General features: G+C 30.9%; 1 protein-coding gene across 12 annotated transcripts in view; it reads right to left on the reverse strand.

The window, feature by feature from the left end:
* LOC134721932 (rho GTPase-activating protein 45-like) overlaps positions 1–12,551 on the reverse strand; it is a 50,395-nt gene extending 37,844 nt beyond the window's left edge. For all 12 annotated transcript variants that reach the window (XM_063585254.1, XM_063585263.1, XM_063585245.1 and 9 more), the window contains exons 1-8: positions 12,299–12,551; positions 7,434–7,623; positions 5,972–6,115; positions 5,436–5,523; positions 3,831–3,897; positions 3,340–3,400; positions 2,723–2,863; positions 2,242–2,306 (exon numbers count right to left, since the gene is read on the reverse strand). In XM_063585254.1, coding sequence (XP_063441324.1) covers positions 2,242–2,306; positions 2,723–2,863; positions 3,340–3,400; positions 3,831–3,897; positions 5,436–5,523; positions 5,972–6,115; positions 7,434–7,623; positions 12,299–12,382 — 840 coding nt within the window. In that variant the 5' untranslated portion in view covers positions 12,383–12,551. The remainder of the gene's footprint in view (positions 1–2,241; positions 2,307–2,722; positions 2,864–3,339; positions 3,401–3,830; positions 3,898–5,435; positions 5,524–5,971; positions 6,116–7,433; positions 7,624–12,298) is intronic.
* Positions 12,552–17,616: the final 5,065 nt, after the last annotated feature.

Genomic DNA, 17,616 nt, shown 5'->3' on the forward strand with positions numbered 1-17,616 from the left:
ATGATTATTTTGGCTTTTCAATTTATTTAAATGTTTTTAGATCAACCTATTTTCTTCAAAAGCAAAAAAAATCATTTTCTCCTATGTTCTATTTTAGCCATAGAAGCTATGTTTCTTGACATACAAGGAAATAAAATATAAAATTTATACCAGATACTATGAAACTCATTTAGCCTAAGTTTGGCTGAAATTGATACAGCAGTTTCAAAGGAGAAGATTTTTAAAGTAAGTCAACATGATGAACAAATAGTGAAAAAAGTCTTTAAAGGGCAATAACTCTTTAAGGGGTCAATTGACAACTTTGGTCAGATAGACTTATTTGTAGATCTTACTTTGATGAACATTATTGCTCACTTTACAGTTTATCTCTATCTATAATAATATTCAAGATAATAACCAAAAACAGCAAAATTTCCTTAAGATTATCAATTCAGGGGCAGTAACCCAACAACAGGTTGTCCGATTCATCTGAAAATTTCAGGGCAGATAAATCTTGACCTGATTAACAATTTGACCCCATGTCAGATTTGCTCTAAATGCTTTGGTTTTTGAGTTATAAGCCAAAAACTGCATTTGACCCCTATGTTCTATTTTTAGCAATGGCGACCATGTTTGTTGATAGATCAAAACTTCGGATACAATTTATAAGCTAAATACCCTAAGGAACATTCAGTTAAAGTTTGGAAGTATTTGGCCCAGTAGTTTCAGAGGAGAAGATTTTTGTAAAAGATTACTAAGATTTACGAAAAATGGTTAAAAATTGACTATAAAGGGCAATAACTCCTAAAGGGGTCAACTGACCATTTGGTCATGTTGACTTATTTGTAAATCTTACTTTGCTGAACATTATTGCTATTTACAGTTTATCTCTATCTATAATAATATTCAAGATAATATCCAAAAACAGCCAAATTTCCTTAAAATTATCAATTCAGGGGCAGCAACCCAACATCAGGTTGTCTGATTCATCTGAAAATTTCAGGGCAAATAGATCTTGACCTGATTAACAATATAATTCCATGAAATTTGCTCTAAATGCTTTGGTTTTTGAGTTATAAGCCAAAAACTGCATTTGACGTTCTATTTTTAGTAATGGCGACCATGTTTGTTGATAGATCAAAACTTCGGATACAATTTATAAACACGATACCCTAATGAACATACAGTTAAAGTTTGGAAGCATTTGGCCCAGTAGTTTCAGAGGAGAAGATTTTTGTAAAAGATAACTAAGATTTACGAAAAATGGTTAAAAATTGACTATAAAGGGCAATAACTCCTAAAGGGGTCAACTGACCATTTCGGTCATGTTGACTTATTTGTAAATCTTACTTTGCTGAACATTATTGCTGTTTACAGTTTATCTCTATCTATAATAATATTCAAGATAATAACCAAAAACAGCAAAATTTCATTAAAATTACCAATTTAGGGGCAGCAACCCAACAACGGGTCATCTGATTCATCTGAAAATTTCAGGGCAGATAGATCTTGACCTGATAAACAATATTACCCCCATGTCAGATTTGCTCTAAATGCTTTGGTTTTTGAGTTATAAGCCAAAAACTGCATTTGACCCCTATGTTCTATTTTTAGCAATGGGGACCATGTTTGTTGATAAATCAAAACCTCGGATACAATTTATAAACTAGATACCCTAAGGAACATTCAGTTGAAGTTTGGAAGTATTTGGCCCAGTAGTTTCAGAGGAGAAGATTCTTGAAATAGTTTACGACGACAGACGACGACGACAGACGACGGACGCCAAGTGATGGCATAAGCTCACTTGGCCCTTCGGGCCAGGTGAGCTAAAAAGGATATGTGTGAAGAAAGATAAAATCCTGTTAAAGATTTATCAATACCTAAATAATTATAAATTTCTAATATATCTGGGGTTCTGGTTAAATGTATACCAACAAATCAAACATCTAAGTATTTTGCTTATGTAGGGTTTTTTAATACATGTTTTAGGTGTATGAAATAAATCAATTATTGTGAGAAAAAAGCAATTACAGGTTTTATACAGTCAAAAAAAATAATATTTGAATATTCTACATCGTCTTTTTGGCTTCTTTATGCTGCATTCCACTTGACACAAGACACAATTTAACTATACATCTTTCAATTTTCAAAACAAACACTAACAAGAAATTATTTGCCCTCAATATTATGTTGTAGTTTGTCGAGGAGAAAGACCAATTTTTCACATTAAATTATGAATATAGAAATCATGCATTAAAATACCTCTTCTGTTAAAACAGGTCGCATAGTCTGGGCCAGTCTTGCCAAGTTTTTAGAATACTCTGTTTCTGTACAAAAGACAAACACATAAATCTAATAAATAGCAAACTTTTGAGAATTATTTTTTTGAGCAATCAATTAGAAAGTAAAACCATAATTATTTTGGCAAGTGATTCTATTTGTTACGTCAAATTTAGAACTTGACTTAATTTTGATGCCTTATATGAATATGTCATCTAATATGTAATTAGATATTTAACAGTTAAATTCAATTTTCACTAGTAAAATGTGAACCAAAAATTATTAAAGGTAATTTCCAAATTTTCAACAATTTCTCAAGTATGCAAGTTGACAAAACAAATCCTGTGTAAAATAATCAAAATTGTTTAGAAAGGATGTAGAAAAAACCCACATAAAATAAACGACTTTAAATTTATTACTTTGAAGAGGAGATATAATTATTTTTGTGATAATGATATATTACCTAAATGAGCCTTGCGTTCAATATAGGAGGTGATATCCTTCATGTACTTGGACCAAGCCTTGGCCCTCTGTAATGCAACGTCTACTCCTGCTTCTAACTGAGACAACACTCTGTCAATTTCTTCTGTTGATAACTGTTTTACTGGAAAGGACAATATTCAGATAACATAATCATGAAATAAATCTTTGTAAAAATTCTTTGACAACTTCAAGGAATTCATTACACATATTTACTTCAATGCGTGTAGATGTTTTGAACAGAATCTTCCAATCTGACATTGATTCTCTCAGTTTAATTTCATTGTACTTTGTAGTTTCAGAGAAGATTTTTGAAATATGGCCTATTGAGTAAAAAGATGTTTCCCTAAAACCATTCTTTTTAATGAATCTGAAACAATGAGATATTTTTGTGAAAGATCTTCCATACAGTATTCCTGTGAAGTCTGGTTTAAATTTGCTAAAAGGTTTAAAAGTAAAGACGAAAATGTAAAAGTTTACAGACAACTGCAAATGATACCAGAGATTTAATTTGTCATATGCTTTAAAGATATAATATTTCCTAGTTACAACAATTACATCATCATTAAACATTACTTAATAGATAAGAAAGTTTTTTACCTTCATTTTGATAATCTGCTCCTTTTTCTTCATCCTTGGCAGAAAGTAAATCTTCACATGACTAAAAAAGTAAAGGGAACATGATATGAATAAATTCTGCCAATTAGAAAATCTCTAAAACAAACTCAGCTTACTGTTGTCAGCTCAGACTAATGACAGGGAAAGCAATATTTCATCCATTATGCCATGTAAAATAAATCATTCTGAGGTTTCGATCTCAAAGAGGGTTTTTTGTTGTTTTTTTTAATAATATTTTAAGATCTGTGAATAACTGTTTCTTCATTCAAACAAGTTTTTAAAATATGCAGAGTATATCCTCATGGCTGTTTTCTTTAAAGTCCAGTGGCAAATATTGAAGGTTTACACATGACAAAAAATTACGAAAATCAAGTACAAAGTAGTACACTCCACAAAATGGATGTATCAGATTTGATGTCAGTTTTCCAAAATATTACACATAATAAATATTTGATAAGACAGAGTTATTTTACCTTTGTGCCTTTCGTTCCTTTTTCCAAAAATGCACTGCCCATATCTCCCATGAGGTAGTCTGATACCCTGAAATAAAAAGTTAAGAAGTATGAATTTCAATCATATTCCCATATGCAAATGTTTTATAAAATTTACCAACATTCAACTAAATTATTTATATTCTCGATTGAATATGACCCAAATAAAATTATGTCATTGGTAAGTAAGACAAAAGGAGTAGGTCCGGTAAGACCCATTTTTGGCCCCAAAATATAGCAGTTTTACAAAATTGTTAAATTATAGATTTTTCGTTATTTATTGGACACAAGAATGCTTCTGCTACATAAATATGGGCTGTTTTTGACAATACAATGCACATATATCGGGTTTGTAGCACCATTAAGTCATGCTAAATTACTGAAATCTGCAAAATTCTAGCATTTTAGTTAAATTTTAGACAGTTTCCGTGTAAAACGAAAGTGGCCGCATTCGTGTTCATCCTTAATATTGAAATGTAAGTTGTATTTTATGATAATACATAACATATCTAAAGGTTGTGGATGAACACGGATGCGGCCAGTTTCATTTTTGACAAAAACGACCTATAAAGTGACATTTTTCGGCATATTTGGTAGATTTTTCATATTTGAGCTTGAATCGGATGGTTTTCAATGACTAAATCAGTTAAAATCTTTCAAATAAACTAATTGAATCAAGTGAAATAGACACTTAAGTGTTTAAAAAGTGGTCAAAATCTTTCGTCAGATGAACCTGAAATTTGAGGCCAAAATAAGTCCTTACCGGACCTTTAATGCTCATTATTATCTGTTTAATCCAAGTTTTGCAAAGAAAATGCATCTGCTTATAAAATCACTGTTAACTTATAAATTTCGGTGTAAAAGCAGCTATTGCATTTAAAAATTAAACAGCAATTATCGTCAACCAGTATCACAGCAATACATCTACCTTCAGCCCAAACGCAGTAATACACAAAAACGGCTGTTCCGCAATACGTCCAACTTATTTATACTACCAGATATTTTCAATTTTCGACATTGAAACCCCCCAGTTTATGTAGGCCAAGATTTAGATACAATACATTTATCTCTATTCTATAGCCAAATAAACAAATTTGTCCATTTCAATTTATTGTTCATGGTAAAAATTCTTAAACGAAAATTCTGCTAAATGATTTTATTTTCATGGTATAGCAACGAAACAAGGTGACGTCACAAGTATGTTTCCGTAAGCATAAAATCATATGTATATACAGGGCGTTTTAAATTTTCTTGTTAGACCTCAGAACGAATAAAATTACATTGTATGAAAATATATTTATAAGCGAAAAATATTCATTGAATAATATAATATTACTAATATTATTAAAATAGGGTAAAACAACAGCCGAAACAGTATCGTATGTACATTTTGTATAGGGCATTCACAATTACAAAATTACAAAATTTGTCCTATAGGAATCAAAATAATTCATGGCAGCCGTAGATTTGTTTTCATTTAACCCTGGGTTGGGCATTTATATTCAATTATTATTTTACCCTGAGCATAAGCGAGATTTCTTAGAATGACAGTTGTGTCACAGTTTACGGATGAGCATCAATACCTACCCACTACTGAATGCCAGTGCTAGCTGATCAATAGCTTCAAACAAACTAGGATCTTTGACATCAGGATTAGAACTGCCTTGGTTATATGCTGAAAACAAAAATTGTGGTTTGTAAATCATTTAAAAGTTATAATTTGTACAATTGTGAGCAATCTGCAATTTCATACTACATGTATACATGTAAAAAGAGATGGTAAAAAAGTCTTTTATCAATGTGAAACCCCAGATTCAGATATAATATTAAAATATATGCAAGACATATATGTACCGATAGAACTTTGTAATAATGTTTCTTAGTAATTTTCCTACACTGTGTAAATCCCTATTTACCGCTTCATGTATGCGACACCTAGATTTCTTTTTATTGCATTGTTACAAATTGTTTTCAAGTTTACTAAATACTTTATATATGTATGTGCCAACTCAAAATCTCTTTTTATTCAAAATTCACCATTCAGGTACCACATGTAATGACTAATAATTGAAAGTTCTGAATATAAATATAACATTTTCACAATTTTTTTTTATCATACATACATTTGACTTTAGTTATTAGACTTCCTGATGCAGCAAACAGTTCTGTAGATTGTAAGGCTGGATATCGATGTAGTAAATTCTTTAATATGGACAGAACTTCTCCAAGCCTTTCATGAATAGTAACTCTCACTTCTTCTGTAGAATCTGGAAATTACAACTTTATACACTATTATATGTCAAACATTAACAGAAAATATCATTTATTTTATTCCATTTTTACAGTGATGTGCATTGGTGATTAACACATAGATTTATAGATTATCATTGAACATCGCAAAGAGATTGATTTTCTCGCTTGAGCTGGTACAGCGATAGTGAGAAAAGCAATAGAGTTGAGATGACCAATGATAATCTGTTTATCACTATTTTACCTATGACGACGTTGTCAATTTCATGTCAATTTCGTTAGCAACGCCACATGGCCTCCTTAGTTTCTAGCGATAATTTTCCCATCTCAAGCGAGAAGCATGATATGAAAATTATCACAAAAAAAGATCAAAGGCAAAATGCACAAAATAGCGATAATAACAGTTACATCACTAACATGTACATATATTCTACAACAAGCTCACTTTAAATTTCAAAATGTATTACTTTTAATAAAATCAATCTTTGCTGATTCAGACTTTCATGATCTAATTTACATATTTTAGTTCTTAAGTGCATATAGTGTTGTCATATATATTTATTTCTTTAAGCTTTTTTAGTTTAATATTTTATTCTGTAGCATTCTAGATAAAATTTCACCTTAAACTATTATACCACCTGCTAAAGTTAATTAAATTTCTCCCATAAAACAACCATTAATGGCCTTGTTTATTTCTGAATCAAGTAACAAACTGGGTACATTACATTAAAATTTACAACATAAATCACCCAAGCATGAAATTACCATTATCCAAGTAATCAGTATTAACAAGGATTTAATTTCAAGAAATGATGCATATTAAAGAGTTTAATTCACTTTTAATAAATTATTCATTTTGACACCAGCAAAGACAATGGACATTGAAAATAAGAAATTAGATTAAATTTGATAATTCTTTTATATATTTTTTTTATATACAAAAGATGTTTCTTTAATAAAGAGATTAGCATCAAGGTTTATACATGAAGGTATTTTAGATAGACTGTATATAAAGTGTATTATTATGGTAAATAACTAAATAATCAACCAATTAAATTTGAACTAAAATATATGTAAAACAAATAGGTATGTCTCAATTAGAATTTATGGTTTATCCATTTTATTCATTTGGTTCCCCTTTAGGTCAAAGCAAATATTTTAAAGTTAACCGCTTCTCTCTATAGCTAATATATGCAATTTTTATGAGTACATGTACAAAAAATGTAAGAGCAAATTTAAATGGACAAGAAAAGATCTGTACGATAAACAATGAAGTGAAAAACACACGATACATGTACATTATACTACCAGGAAAAATTTCTATTGTATAAATACCATGATCTTCAAATACTGTTTTAAGACGATTGAGTCCATCGGAAAAACATTTAACATCCTGTGTTAGCGTAATGATATCACTCTGATCCACAATGAGTTTTTCTGGTTCACTGGTAGGTATACTGGTTAATGAGGAACTTTTTGTCATTTTGTTTGTGGCTTCTACCTGATCGCCTTCATCTGTAGAATTCTGAAATGTAATATGTATGTGTTAAAATAGTCTGAATGTCAAGCTCATAATTTTTAGCATTTTCACATTCCTTGTATTATTAGTATGTAATCATGGTTTTAAAAGCATGATACAAAGGCTTATATGTTTTTAATTTAATGTTTTTATTATTCAATAAAATTTGTTTAAAATGCAGTAATTTTCCCTCCTTTTTTTAATGCACATAAAATTGTTTTTAATGCTATACCATTCATTAGAAAACATAAATTTGCTCTTTTTCTCACTGACATCGACTGAAAGTTGCATAAATTATCTTTAATTTCCTAGCCACATTCGATTCTTATTATCTTACTTATAGGATAATTATTATAATTTTTTTAAATTATAAATTTCCCGTATTCTACATTAAAAGGACTAACATTTTATTTGTACCTCTGACATACCCATAAACATCAGATTTTTTCACTTCTTTAATGTTAATTTTTATTGCTATCTAAAATATTTAGGTTTAAAACCTTCAAAACCCTGTTTATATATACAAAATTTTAAAATCTGTATTATTTTGGCCTCAAATATGGTTTTTCCTCATGAGAACAGAAAAGATGACATGTCAAAAGATCCTTAAAGGGGCACTAGCTGTCAAATTCATGGTCACCAATTTGACTCAAATTCTCATATTTGATTTATAACAATGTGAAACATTTATCCACACTATCAAAAGTCTAAAATAAACAGTTTACAGATAGCATGGGGTAGATGAAATATAGGTTCCTTTCGTGTGTACTTCAGTCCAGACGCCATCTAATTAACTATCGATTTGACCTCAGATGACCATATAAGTGATGTAAACATAAAAAAAGATATGAATAGATTAAACCAACACATGCAATTGGATTTTTATTGGTCTGTTTGATTTTATTTATAGATTAAAAATAGATGTTTCTCATTGCTTTTAACCATATAAGAATGATTTTATGTGCATCGAATTAGTAATCAAATGATTTACCGTAGTTTCACTTTCATTGTTGACATTCTTTTTCTTTAAATAACCAGTACACGTACAATGCATGCGTTGTCAATCTCTAGATAGGGGTTAAATTGAAGTTCACATGAATACGGATTTAAAGAGGTCGACTCATTTACGTGCAAGTGAAAACCTAATTATCAATGTTTCTTTGCGTAATTTGACAAAATTGAACCTTTTTGGCTGCAAAAAGCGAATTTTTATTTCACTATTTCACTTTCATTATTGATTGATAAAAAAAATCAAACTTTAGATTTTTTATACATCTCGTAGCTAGTGCCCCTTTAAGCAAATCACTCAAAATCTTTACAATGTGTAAGGTCAATATGAAAGTAGCTATAAACTTGTACTGCTACAATGATTTGAGCTTGACTTTTAGGTTTTCACTTTGGCCCTGTATGATCTTCAATACATACATTGTACATTGTAACAACATCATTTCTCAATTGCATTTTTAATTAAATAATATTGCCTAAAATTATCTGTTGGACAGTAATTATATATCTTATTTTCATATCCACACGTATATATATCATTCATCCTAAATTGCTTCGCCTAGCGCAGCTGGATACGACTGCAGAAGTCCAACCCTGAACCGTTGGGGCATATTCATGCTTAATACAGGTCTCAGAGCTCCAGATAAGCTGCGTATTTGCGTGATCACGCAATACAAATAATAGAAATGTCCTTTCGTTCTTAAAATAGATCACTGCATCAAGTAGCTGAAATGGGTCCCTGTTGGAATTTTCCCTTGCTCAAAAGGTACACGTGTTTTTGAAAACATTTCGATCTTCTCGGCATTTATCCAATTAGCGTGTGTCATGTCAGATTTTTTTCGAATTGCTCGAGACTTATCTTAACCCTTTCCTCCATTGAAATTTTTTTTTTGCATACTTGATTCGCATAAGGATTTTTTTGATAAAATGCTGAACTTATGATTTGAAGTATTAAAGCATTGTGAAAAACAACTATTTCATCAAATAAATTTAAGACAGATATTCCTATGATATTCCTTTTCATATTGGATACAAACTTTATTAAGTCAACTGCAGACACTTTGTAGTCGAAGTGTTTCAACTGAGGTACTACACAGGCGTCAAAAGGCGTCATTATGGAGTAAAGGGGGTGGCGTCAAAAGGCGTCATTATGGAGGAAAGGGTTAACATACATTGAATTAAAACGAAAGTGAATGTCTGGTAAAAATATTAAATAGAAGCATGTTTTCAGCTTCTTTTGAATAGCTGAGGGAAAGATATGATGATTACAAGACTCAGGCAGTGTTTTTAGGAAGAGTCCGTCGAACGCATGGGCGTGTTTGCGTACCTTAACGAGAACATTATTAATAAACACAGGACATCGTCAAAAGCTGAATCAGTTGGCGTTAGAAAGTGAAAGTGAAAGGCCAAATCAATTATGAAATGATATGTAATTGGAAACCAAAAGTTCTATAAATAACGGACAATTTAACCCAGATTTATGTAAATTGAATAAAACAAAAACATTCAAGTATAATTAGAGTTTATATACTTTTTTTTTTTCATTTCACCGTAGCTAATAGGTCCTTATGTCTTGGTCCGCAAATAGTAAAAAAATAACATAAGGACCTATGAGCTACGGTTCTGCAGCTAGGTTAATGAGTGAATACACACACAGGCACAACTATCAGAATTTTTTATAAAAAGGCATATAAGAGAAAAAAAATCTGAAACGAGTGCCTGGGAAAACACATATACATGTATCCGATATTTACAGTTTACATAAGTTGTGAAAAAATACAAAACTGGCAGAAGGTTTGAAACGGGACACAAATTAAACCTACAATTGCTCGTCAGTGAATTAAGAAATAAAACAGCTATAGCACATATTATTCAAAGAAAGAAACATATTTAAGATGGAAAAACATCTGGGGTTGATATTGCCTAAATATTCAATATTGTGTTGATGAAAAAACCCAATACATTAAGGAGCTTGGTGGTGAAAAACCCAATTTGATATTAACTTGAGGGGTGAATTGGAATTGATAATGCAATCAAAATTCTTTATCACTCAATTACATAAGAAAATGGTGGGTAAAAACCCCAATTTGTGAATTCTTATCTGGAGCTCTGGGTCTGAATAATTTGTTATTGACACATGTCACATAATAAGATACAGAATAACTGTAGTCAAAGAACTTAGAATTGGTTATATGATTTGAATTTCATGCAATACACTATGCTGATGCGAATTGCCCCCACCCAAAAATTAAAAAAATAACCCCCCCTTTTTTTAATTTTGTGCAATACAAATTTGAAAACAGAATTTCAATTGTGCAAAGTTGCTGCCTTGTAAACATATTTACAAAATGTATCTAGTTATCTTTGATCAATACCTTTCATGCCTTTTTTAAATGTATATCCTTCACAAGTAAGTATATAATGGTACTTTAGAATACATGTACAACAATTTATAGACTGAACAGGATTGTTGTTGCATAAAGAAGATCATGGAGGAAAGAATTGGTGTTGTTCCACAAAAAAACACTAGACTTTGTGGCTTATACAGCAATAGGTTATTTGCATATTCCTGTCAATTGACCCTGTTATTAGAGATCCCTCTTAAGTTGTCTCCCTTATGAGGGACATTAATTTTTATTTACAATGGGGAGCTAGCAGAAAGAGCAAATTAACCTGTGCGTAATGTGAGTAATCTCAAAGGTTTTCAAATCTTTTAACTACATTAAATTGTTGTTAATTAAGCTAAATACTTTTGATATCAGAAATTTTTTTTTCGTAAAAAAAAAAAAGTTGAACCGCCGGTACACCACTTTCAATTTGCTACAATGTATGCTTTACATTGGCAAAAGGCAATTTTGTCCGGTATGGAACCAGTCTACAATTCACAAAGGGAAGTAACTTGATTAAAAGTGTGTAATAACAGAATCAAATCGGTAATTGGCAAATGGACTATTACATTACAAAAGTCATCACATGCTTTGAATGAAGTCTTGTTTGTTATTAGTTGAAAATTGTCTAGAATAAATGAAAGCATTATTGAAGATGCATGAAGGCACTTGACATGCTCATGGTTAATTGTATACTTTGTAGACATTGAGGCACGTTTATTCTTAGTGTTAGGGCAGAAGGGTGCAGCCTGAAAATGGATGCAACCTCCATCAATTTTTGGCTAGAGAGCACACTAGAAATTGCAGATTCTAGGTGCATAGACAAATTTATCAGAATATATGGTTGCTTTAGTAAAAAGTTTACAATGATGCTGTTTAGAAAGGATTAAGTATTCACCTCAGCTTTATAAACAGTTTCTTCATTCACTTTTCATTCATGTACTCAACATGACCAATATTGGCAATACATTCATGTATATATGCCATACATAGATATGTGTGAAACATTTGATTGATAATTTTATTTAACCATGTATTTAATCCAAATGCATACATCATCAGCTAGTTATTCATATTGTTGTCTTGCTTGGATGTCAGTCTCCCAACAGCCAAAGATGTCATAATTCTTTAAATACTTTTATCAGAGTCTTTGCATAGTTTATCTTCTCGAAAGATGTTGATTGAAACAATTAAGATGTATAAAGTTGTAGTACAGTGGAAGATGATTTATCTTTTTAGATTAAATGCATTTGAAAATAAAAGTAAAATCATTGTTGTTTTGTCTTTACCTGATCTCGATTATCTGTATCATTTGATTTCTTCTTTGATTTTGATCCGATGTGTATTCCTAATATTCGTCCCTTCGTCGACATTACACGCCCACTTTAAAAGTGCATAGTATGCATAAGTGTTAAATAAGTTAAATCCTTTAATTTATACCATAATTTGCATTAAATTGTGTATAAGCAAACTATTAGAAACTTTTTGACATAATTTATGAAGTTTGCAAACTTTTCCAAAATGACAGACCGGATATTGACATAGTCACGTGACATTATGTACATTCTTTATAGTCTATTTCATTATCTGTCAATCACGCCCAGGTGTCTTCAACGACGTCCGATTTCAATATCGCGGACGTCGCAGGCGTCACCAGACCTCATTATGGCATAATGCAACAATGATCCAAAAAAAAAACTTTGAAATTGATTTTTGTTTTTTCATTGCTAAAGATCTTACATTTTTTAAATTTTCATTATTTGAAACAAAAAATCATCAGAAGTCATCCAAGATATTTTAGCATGATAATAGTCATGCTTGAACCTCGGCTTGAACTCTTTGATTGATTTCAAACTATTGTGACAACAAATAATTTTACCCTCTTTTGATTTAATACAGTCTATTACATAAGACTAAGATTTATTTGGGTTTGTTTTTTTCGATGGACAACGCTAGTAATTTATCTGAATGTTCCGGCTTGTATCCGAAGTAGAGCCTGAATTGAAACGGGGAATGTATCAAAGAAACAAACTGAGTTTCAATAGGGGTGTTCGGGGTTGGAACCCCTTTTTTTTACGATAAATGCTTTTGAATGGGGACATATGATTGTAACCCCCTTTTGAAAATAGCTGAATCCGCCAAATGGGCTATAGCGCCAGTTTGTCCCTAAACTATAATGTATACTAGACAGTCAGTGAAATGGACGACAACCTGACTTAACCCGAAACATACAAATGAACAAAAAGAACCCATATCGCACTACTTGTAAATTAATCTATCATTTTAACATTCACTCTTAAAAGTTTTTCAGTCATCACTGGCATCACCAGAGTTTTATCCTCTGTATAATCGCAAACAAACAATTAAAGTTAATTAAATCGACAGTAATAAGTAAATTCTAAAAATCTGTGGTCTTGTGGCTAGTGTGTAATCGGAATTAAAATAACATTACTTTCCTCTGACTTGTCGGAGGAGTGTAAACTGAGACAGCATAGTTTGAATTAACATGAAATATATTTAGAAAATTGAAATACCAAAGAGAAGTCCGAAAAGGCATTTTTAAAGATAGCTTATATTGAAATGAATTAAAGGGAAACTTCGCAAAAAAATCAAAAATTGATATTATGTCCATTCTGTATAAAAAGGCTCAAATTTATAGATATTAAAGTTTTATTCCGCTAGATAAGAGATCAACATCGATTTTAAATTTTGAGTATCAATTTTCTACGCTCCGCCATTTTGTTACCTTCTACGATTATAATCACGATATGTCTATAAAACACAAAGAACCAAAACTACAGTAACCGATGTAGTCGTAATTGCGTGTCGATATCTTGTCAATCGTACGATCGTTTTATCTGACTTAACTATAAACTTGATACGGAAAATGTTCTTATTTTTTTTTTAAATGACCATTATTATATATCTGTTATTTTTAAACTGTTAATATTGGAATTAGTTAAAAAGTCAAAGTTCAAATAATAAATAAGTGTTCCGTGAAAATTGTTTTCAAAAATCTAATTCGTTCATAATTCTTTAAAGTAATAAACTTTATTCAAATAAATTCGGATCTTTCCTCATCTGATCACCAGCACCGCTAAAGGTATTACTCCCAAAGGTATTGTGAGGGGTGTGAGGACTCAGGTGACACGTCCAGGTATTCGGCAAGCGATTTCCTGTCGGGCTTGCAAGTTCATGCATCGTTTCACTTCTGTAGGTATTGATCAGTGTACACGGCAGACTTATAACTTTACATTTTGAACTATCAGGTGTATAATACACATCAGATCTGTCTTGTGTGTCCGAAAGTGATATGATGCCAATTACTTAACTCGTACGCTTGTTTATAAATAACATTTCTGGTGTAAAGAATATTATTTATGAAAATATAAAAAATACCACAAAAAAAAAAAGATTTGAAGAAATAAAAATCTATATCCATATTTTTTCCGAGGGTTAATTTGGGAAAATGTAATTTGTCAATAGTAAAGGACAGACTGGAACATACCAAAAATATTGATTTAAAAAATGTACGCACTTGTCGATGTTGACTTATACGCCTGGATAGAAAGTTACGGAACTATAGTGCAATTTAAAATATATGCATGTATCAGACTATATTGTATAACAAAAGAAGAAGAAGAAGAAGAAGAGAACCAGTTTGATTTAAATACAGGTCGATATATATCTTGGTTTGGTTCATCGAAGTTATGAACATAGTAAAATCCCAGTTTTATATATCAATTAAATTGTTCTCGAATAAAGGAAGAAATTCATCATCATCACAATTGTTCCGACATTCATGTAAAATATATGCAACTGGACGTACACTAATAATCCCAAAGGGGTGTGAGTATTTTCTAGGAAAACTATTGAGTATTAAAGTTTCAAATCAATTTCGGGATTTATTTTCTTTCTTGTCGTGATATGATAGCAATTTAAAGAATAAACTGCTTGTCCGCTTTAGCGGTATTCTTGCCAGTTGAACAGCCTTATAAGTACATTCAAAAATAGGGAAGGATGACATAAAATTCGTTGTCTTTTGTTTTTGAACATCGTTGGTCAAATAGATAGAGTATTATACGTTGTGAGACGAGGACTATTTCAACAAATACTATAAATACAAGTGGAAGTTTTCGTTTTTTGCAATTTGAGAGTAAATGATGTATCAAACGTTCAAGAATACGCATGTAAAATGTGTCACTGGATTTAAAAAAAATATCAATCTCAAAACCTACTTCCGTATGGAACTTCTCCTTTCAGTGACCTACAAATTAAACAGATGATACATTTTATAAGATTTACATGTCCAACAACGACCCACTGCTCTACATGTGTTACTGACAGCCTAAGATAGTAATTCTTTTGTTAGGTCAATTCTCTTCCTAACAAAACCAGAAAACATGGAAAATAAGTTCTTTAAATTTTGACTCTGGAATTAACACCATTTTTTCGTGCGACAAACTTTTTTTCTGGCGATGAGAAGACATGGGCGGAAAAAAATAAACAGATAGGTTTAATATTTGTTCATTCATTTAACATGTAAAATATGAATACGATTGTACTTAAAAAAACTTATATAATTAGTTCTAAGAACAACCGGGTTCAGACAAACTGTTATGAAATCGATGCTGTTACTTAAAACTAGCGATGGTTGCTAAGGATATCTTGATTTCGGGAACTTTCTGCAGCTTCCATTTCATGGAGCTCTTCTCCGGTATACTCTGGCTCTAGTGCGTACCCAAAATGACCATACTCGTCAAAATCTGACTCTTTTGACTGACTGGAACCACTGTTATAGTACTATCATTCTCCGAACAAGACATTTTTAGTTATGATTTTATGATAAATTTTTGGACCATATATAAACTGTTCTATAAAAACAAGCACGCAAAAATCATAAGATAGAAATATAAGTAATATGTGAGTAAAGTTAATTGAATCATTTAAGTTAATTTGCTTTGGTCTCGAATGTAGTTAACTAATAAATGTGTTTTATAGGATAGCTCAAATCCTCATCCAAATAATATAATCTAGTATATGTAATAACCCCTTCCTACTACACCGAGTTTTAATGCCAAGCGGTAGCCATATTTTAGGTACCAATTAAGTAATTGAATGAGTAATAGATAACAATAATTAATCATAAATGTGCAAAGATTTAAAAACATTTTTTTTCTTTGTTCGTACATATTATACTCCGCTTCGGTAGAGTTATCTACTTATCTTCAGATAGTTTCAGATATCTATTAATACATGGCTTTCAAAAGTCTAAATGTAAGTGTTCTCGTACATTTTTTGCCTAATAAAGAAAATCAAAATGCTTTGGTAAAGCTATTTCTAATTTCCCCTTTTTAATGAGACATAAATCAAGGACAAGAGGTGTATATCATTTCATTCTGACACATGAATTAAGTTTCCCGTCTTTAACCGAAAATTGTTTATTACTTAGTAAATTAATTTATTTGAATTGAAATAAATGATACAGCAAATATAATTAAATAATTCCACGGCGATCTATTTTTATTTGCCACCAACTTGAAATAGTATTATAGATATGTATATTGAATGCTCCCTTGTTTTATAATTCACTGATCCGAATAGACAGTCACACCTGGCAAGGTGTGCCCTAGGGGCGTGGTTAAATACCGAAGTGCAAATAACAATTTACCTTTCAACAAGCCATCTACGAGTATTCAATTTTCCACAGAACCGTGAATACACACATCGTATAAATCAAGTCATAGCAGAGATAGTAAAAGGTCAATAAGAGTACACCAACATATTGTCTTTACAGATTATTGTACTTTAATTTGTTCACCTCATATATCAGTCCGAAAATGCATTAATTAATAAATTTATAACTTTTTTGGTTGTCTACAAAAATAATTCGAATATATACGTTTAACATAGAAAATTTATTTCATGAATGTGTACAATTGCACGTATGTGCGTCTTATCTTCTTATTATCGGATGTTCATTAGATAAACCATAAGTCATCGGCGCGCTTACGATAACGTTTAAATATCATTAAAAACCAAGACTTTTACTGATTGTATTTTAAATCCCGGCATGCAAAAACCAGGAGAAAACGTCACGACCTACAGGAAGTAGTTAATAATTTTTTATTAATTGTTGAATTTCTCCTTTATTACTGGACATATAGCGATAAAACTTTGTGAATATATATATTTTGTCATAATGAACATATTTAAACCATAAGTAAAAAATCGCGAATTTTCCCTTTAACTCTTTACGCGTTTTTTGAAAAAAAAACCATGACTTGCCGTTTATCACTTAAATAAATATTTGACTTAGTATAGTAGTATACGAATAAAGTATCGTACTTCATATCAGGGGACGATCATTTGATATTCGAGGAGGGGGCATGAGGATTTGTTTTGGATCGATTATTTATTTTTGTAAATTAAGAGGACATGTTATCTATTTTGTGCACTATTGAAGCAATATTTTTCATTTTCATTAGAGCAAGGGACTGCTTATTTATTTTCACAACTATGTTTATATTATTCGAGCTCATACAATTTTAAAATTATTTGTTTATTATAGATAATACATGTATAGTCAAGCCTTTATGTACCATTT

This window comes from Mytilus trossulus, chromosome 1, assembly GCF_036588685.1.
Source record: "Mytilus trossulus isolate FHL-02 chromosome 1, PNRI_Mtr1.1.1.hap1, whole genome shotgun sequence".
Taxonomy (NCBI): domain Eukaryota; kingdom Metazoa; phylum Mollusca; class Bivalvia; order Mytilida; family Mytilidae; genus Mytilus; species Mytilus trossulus.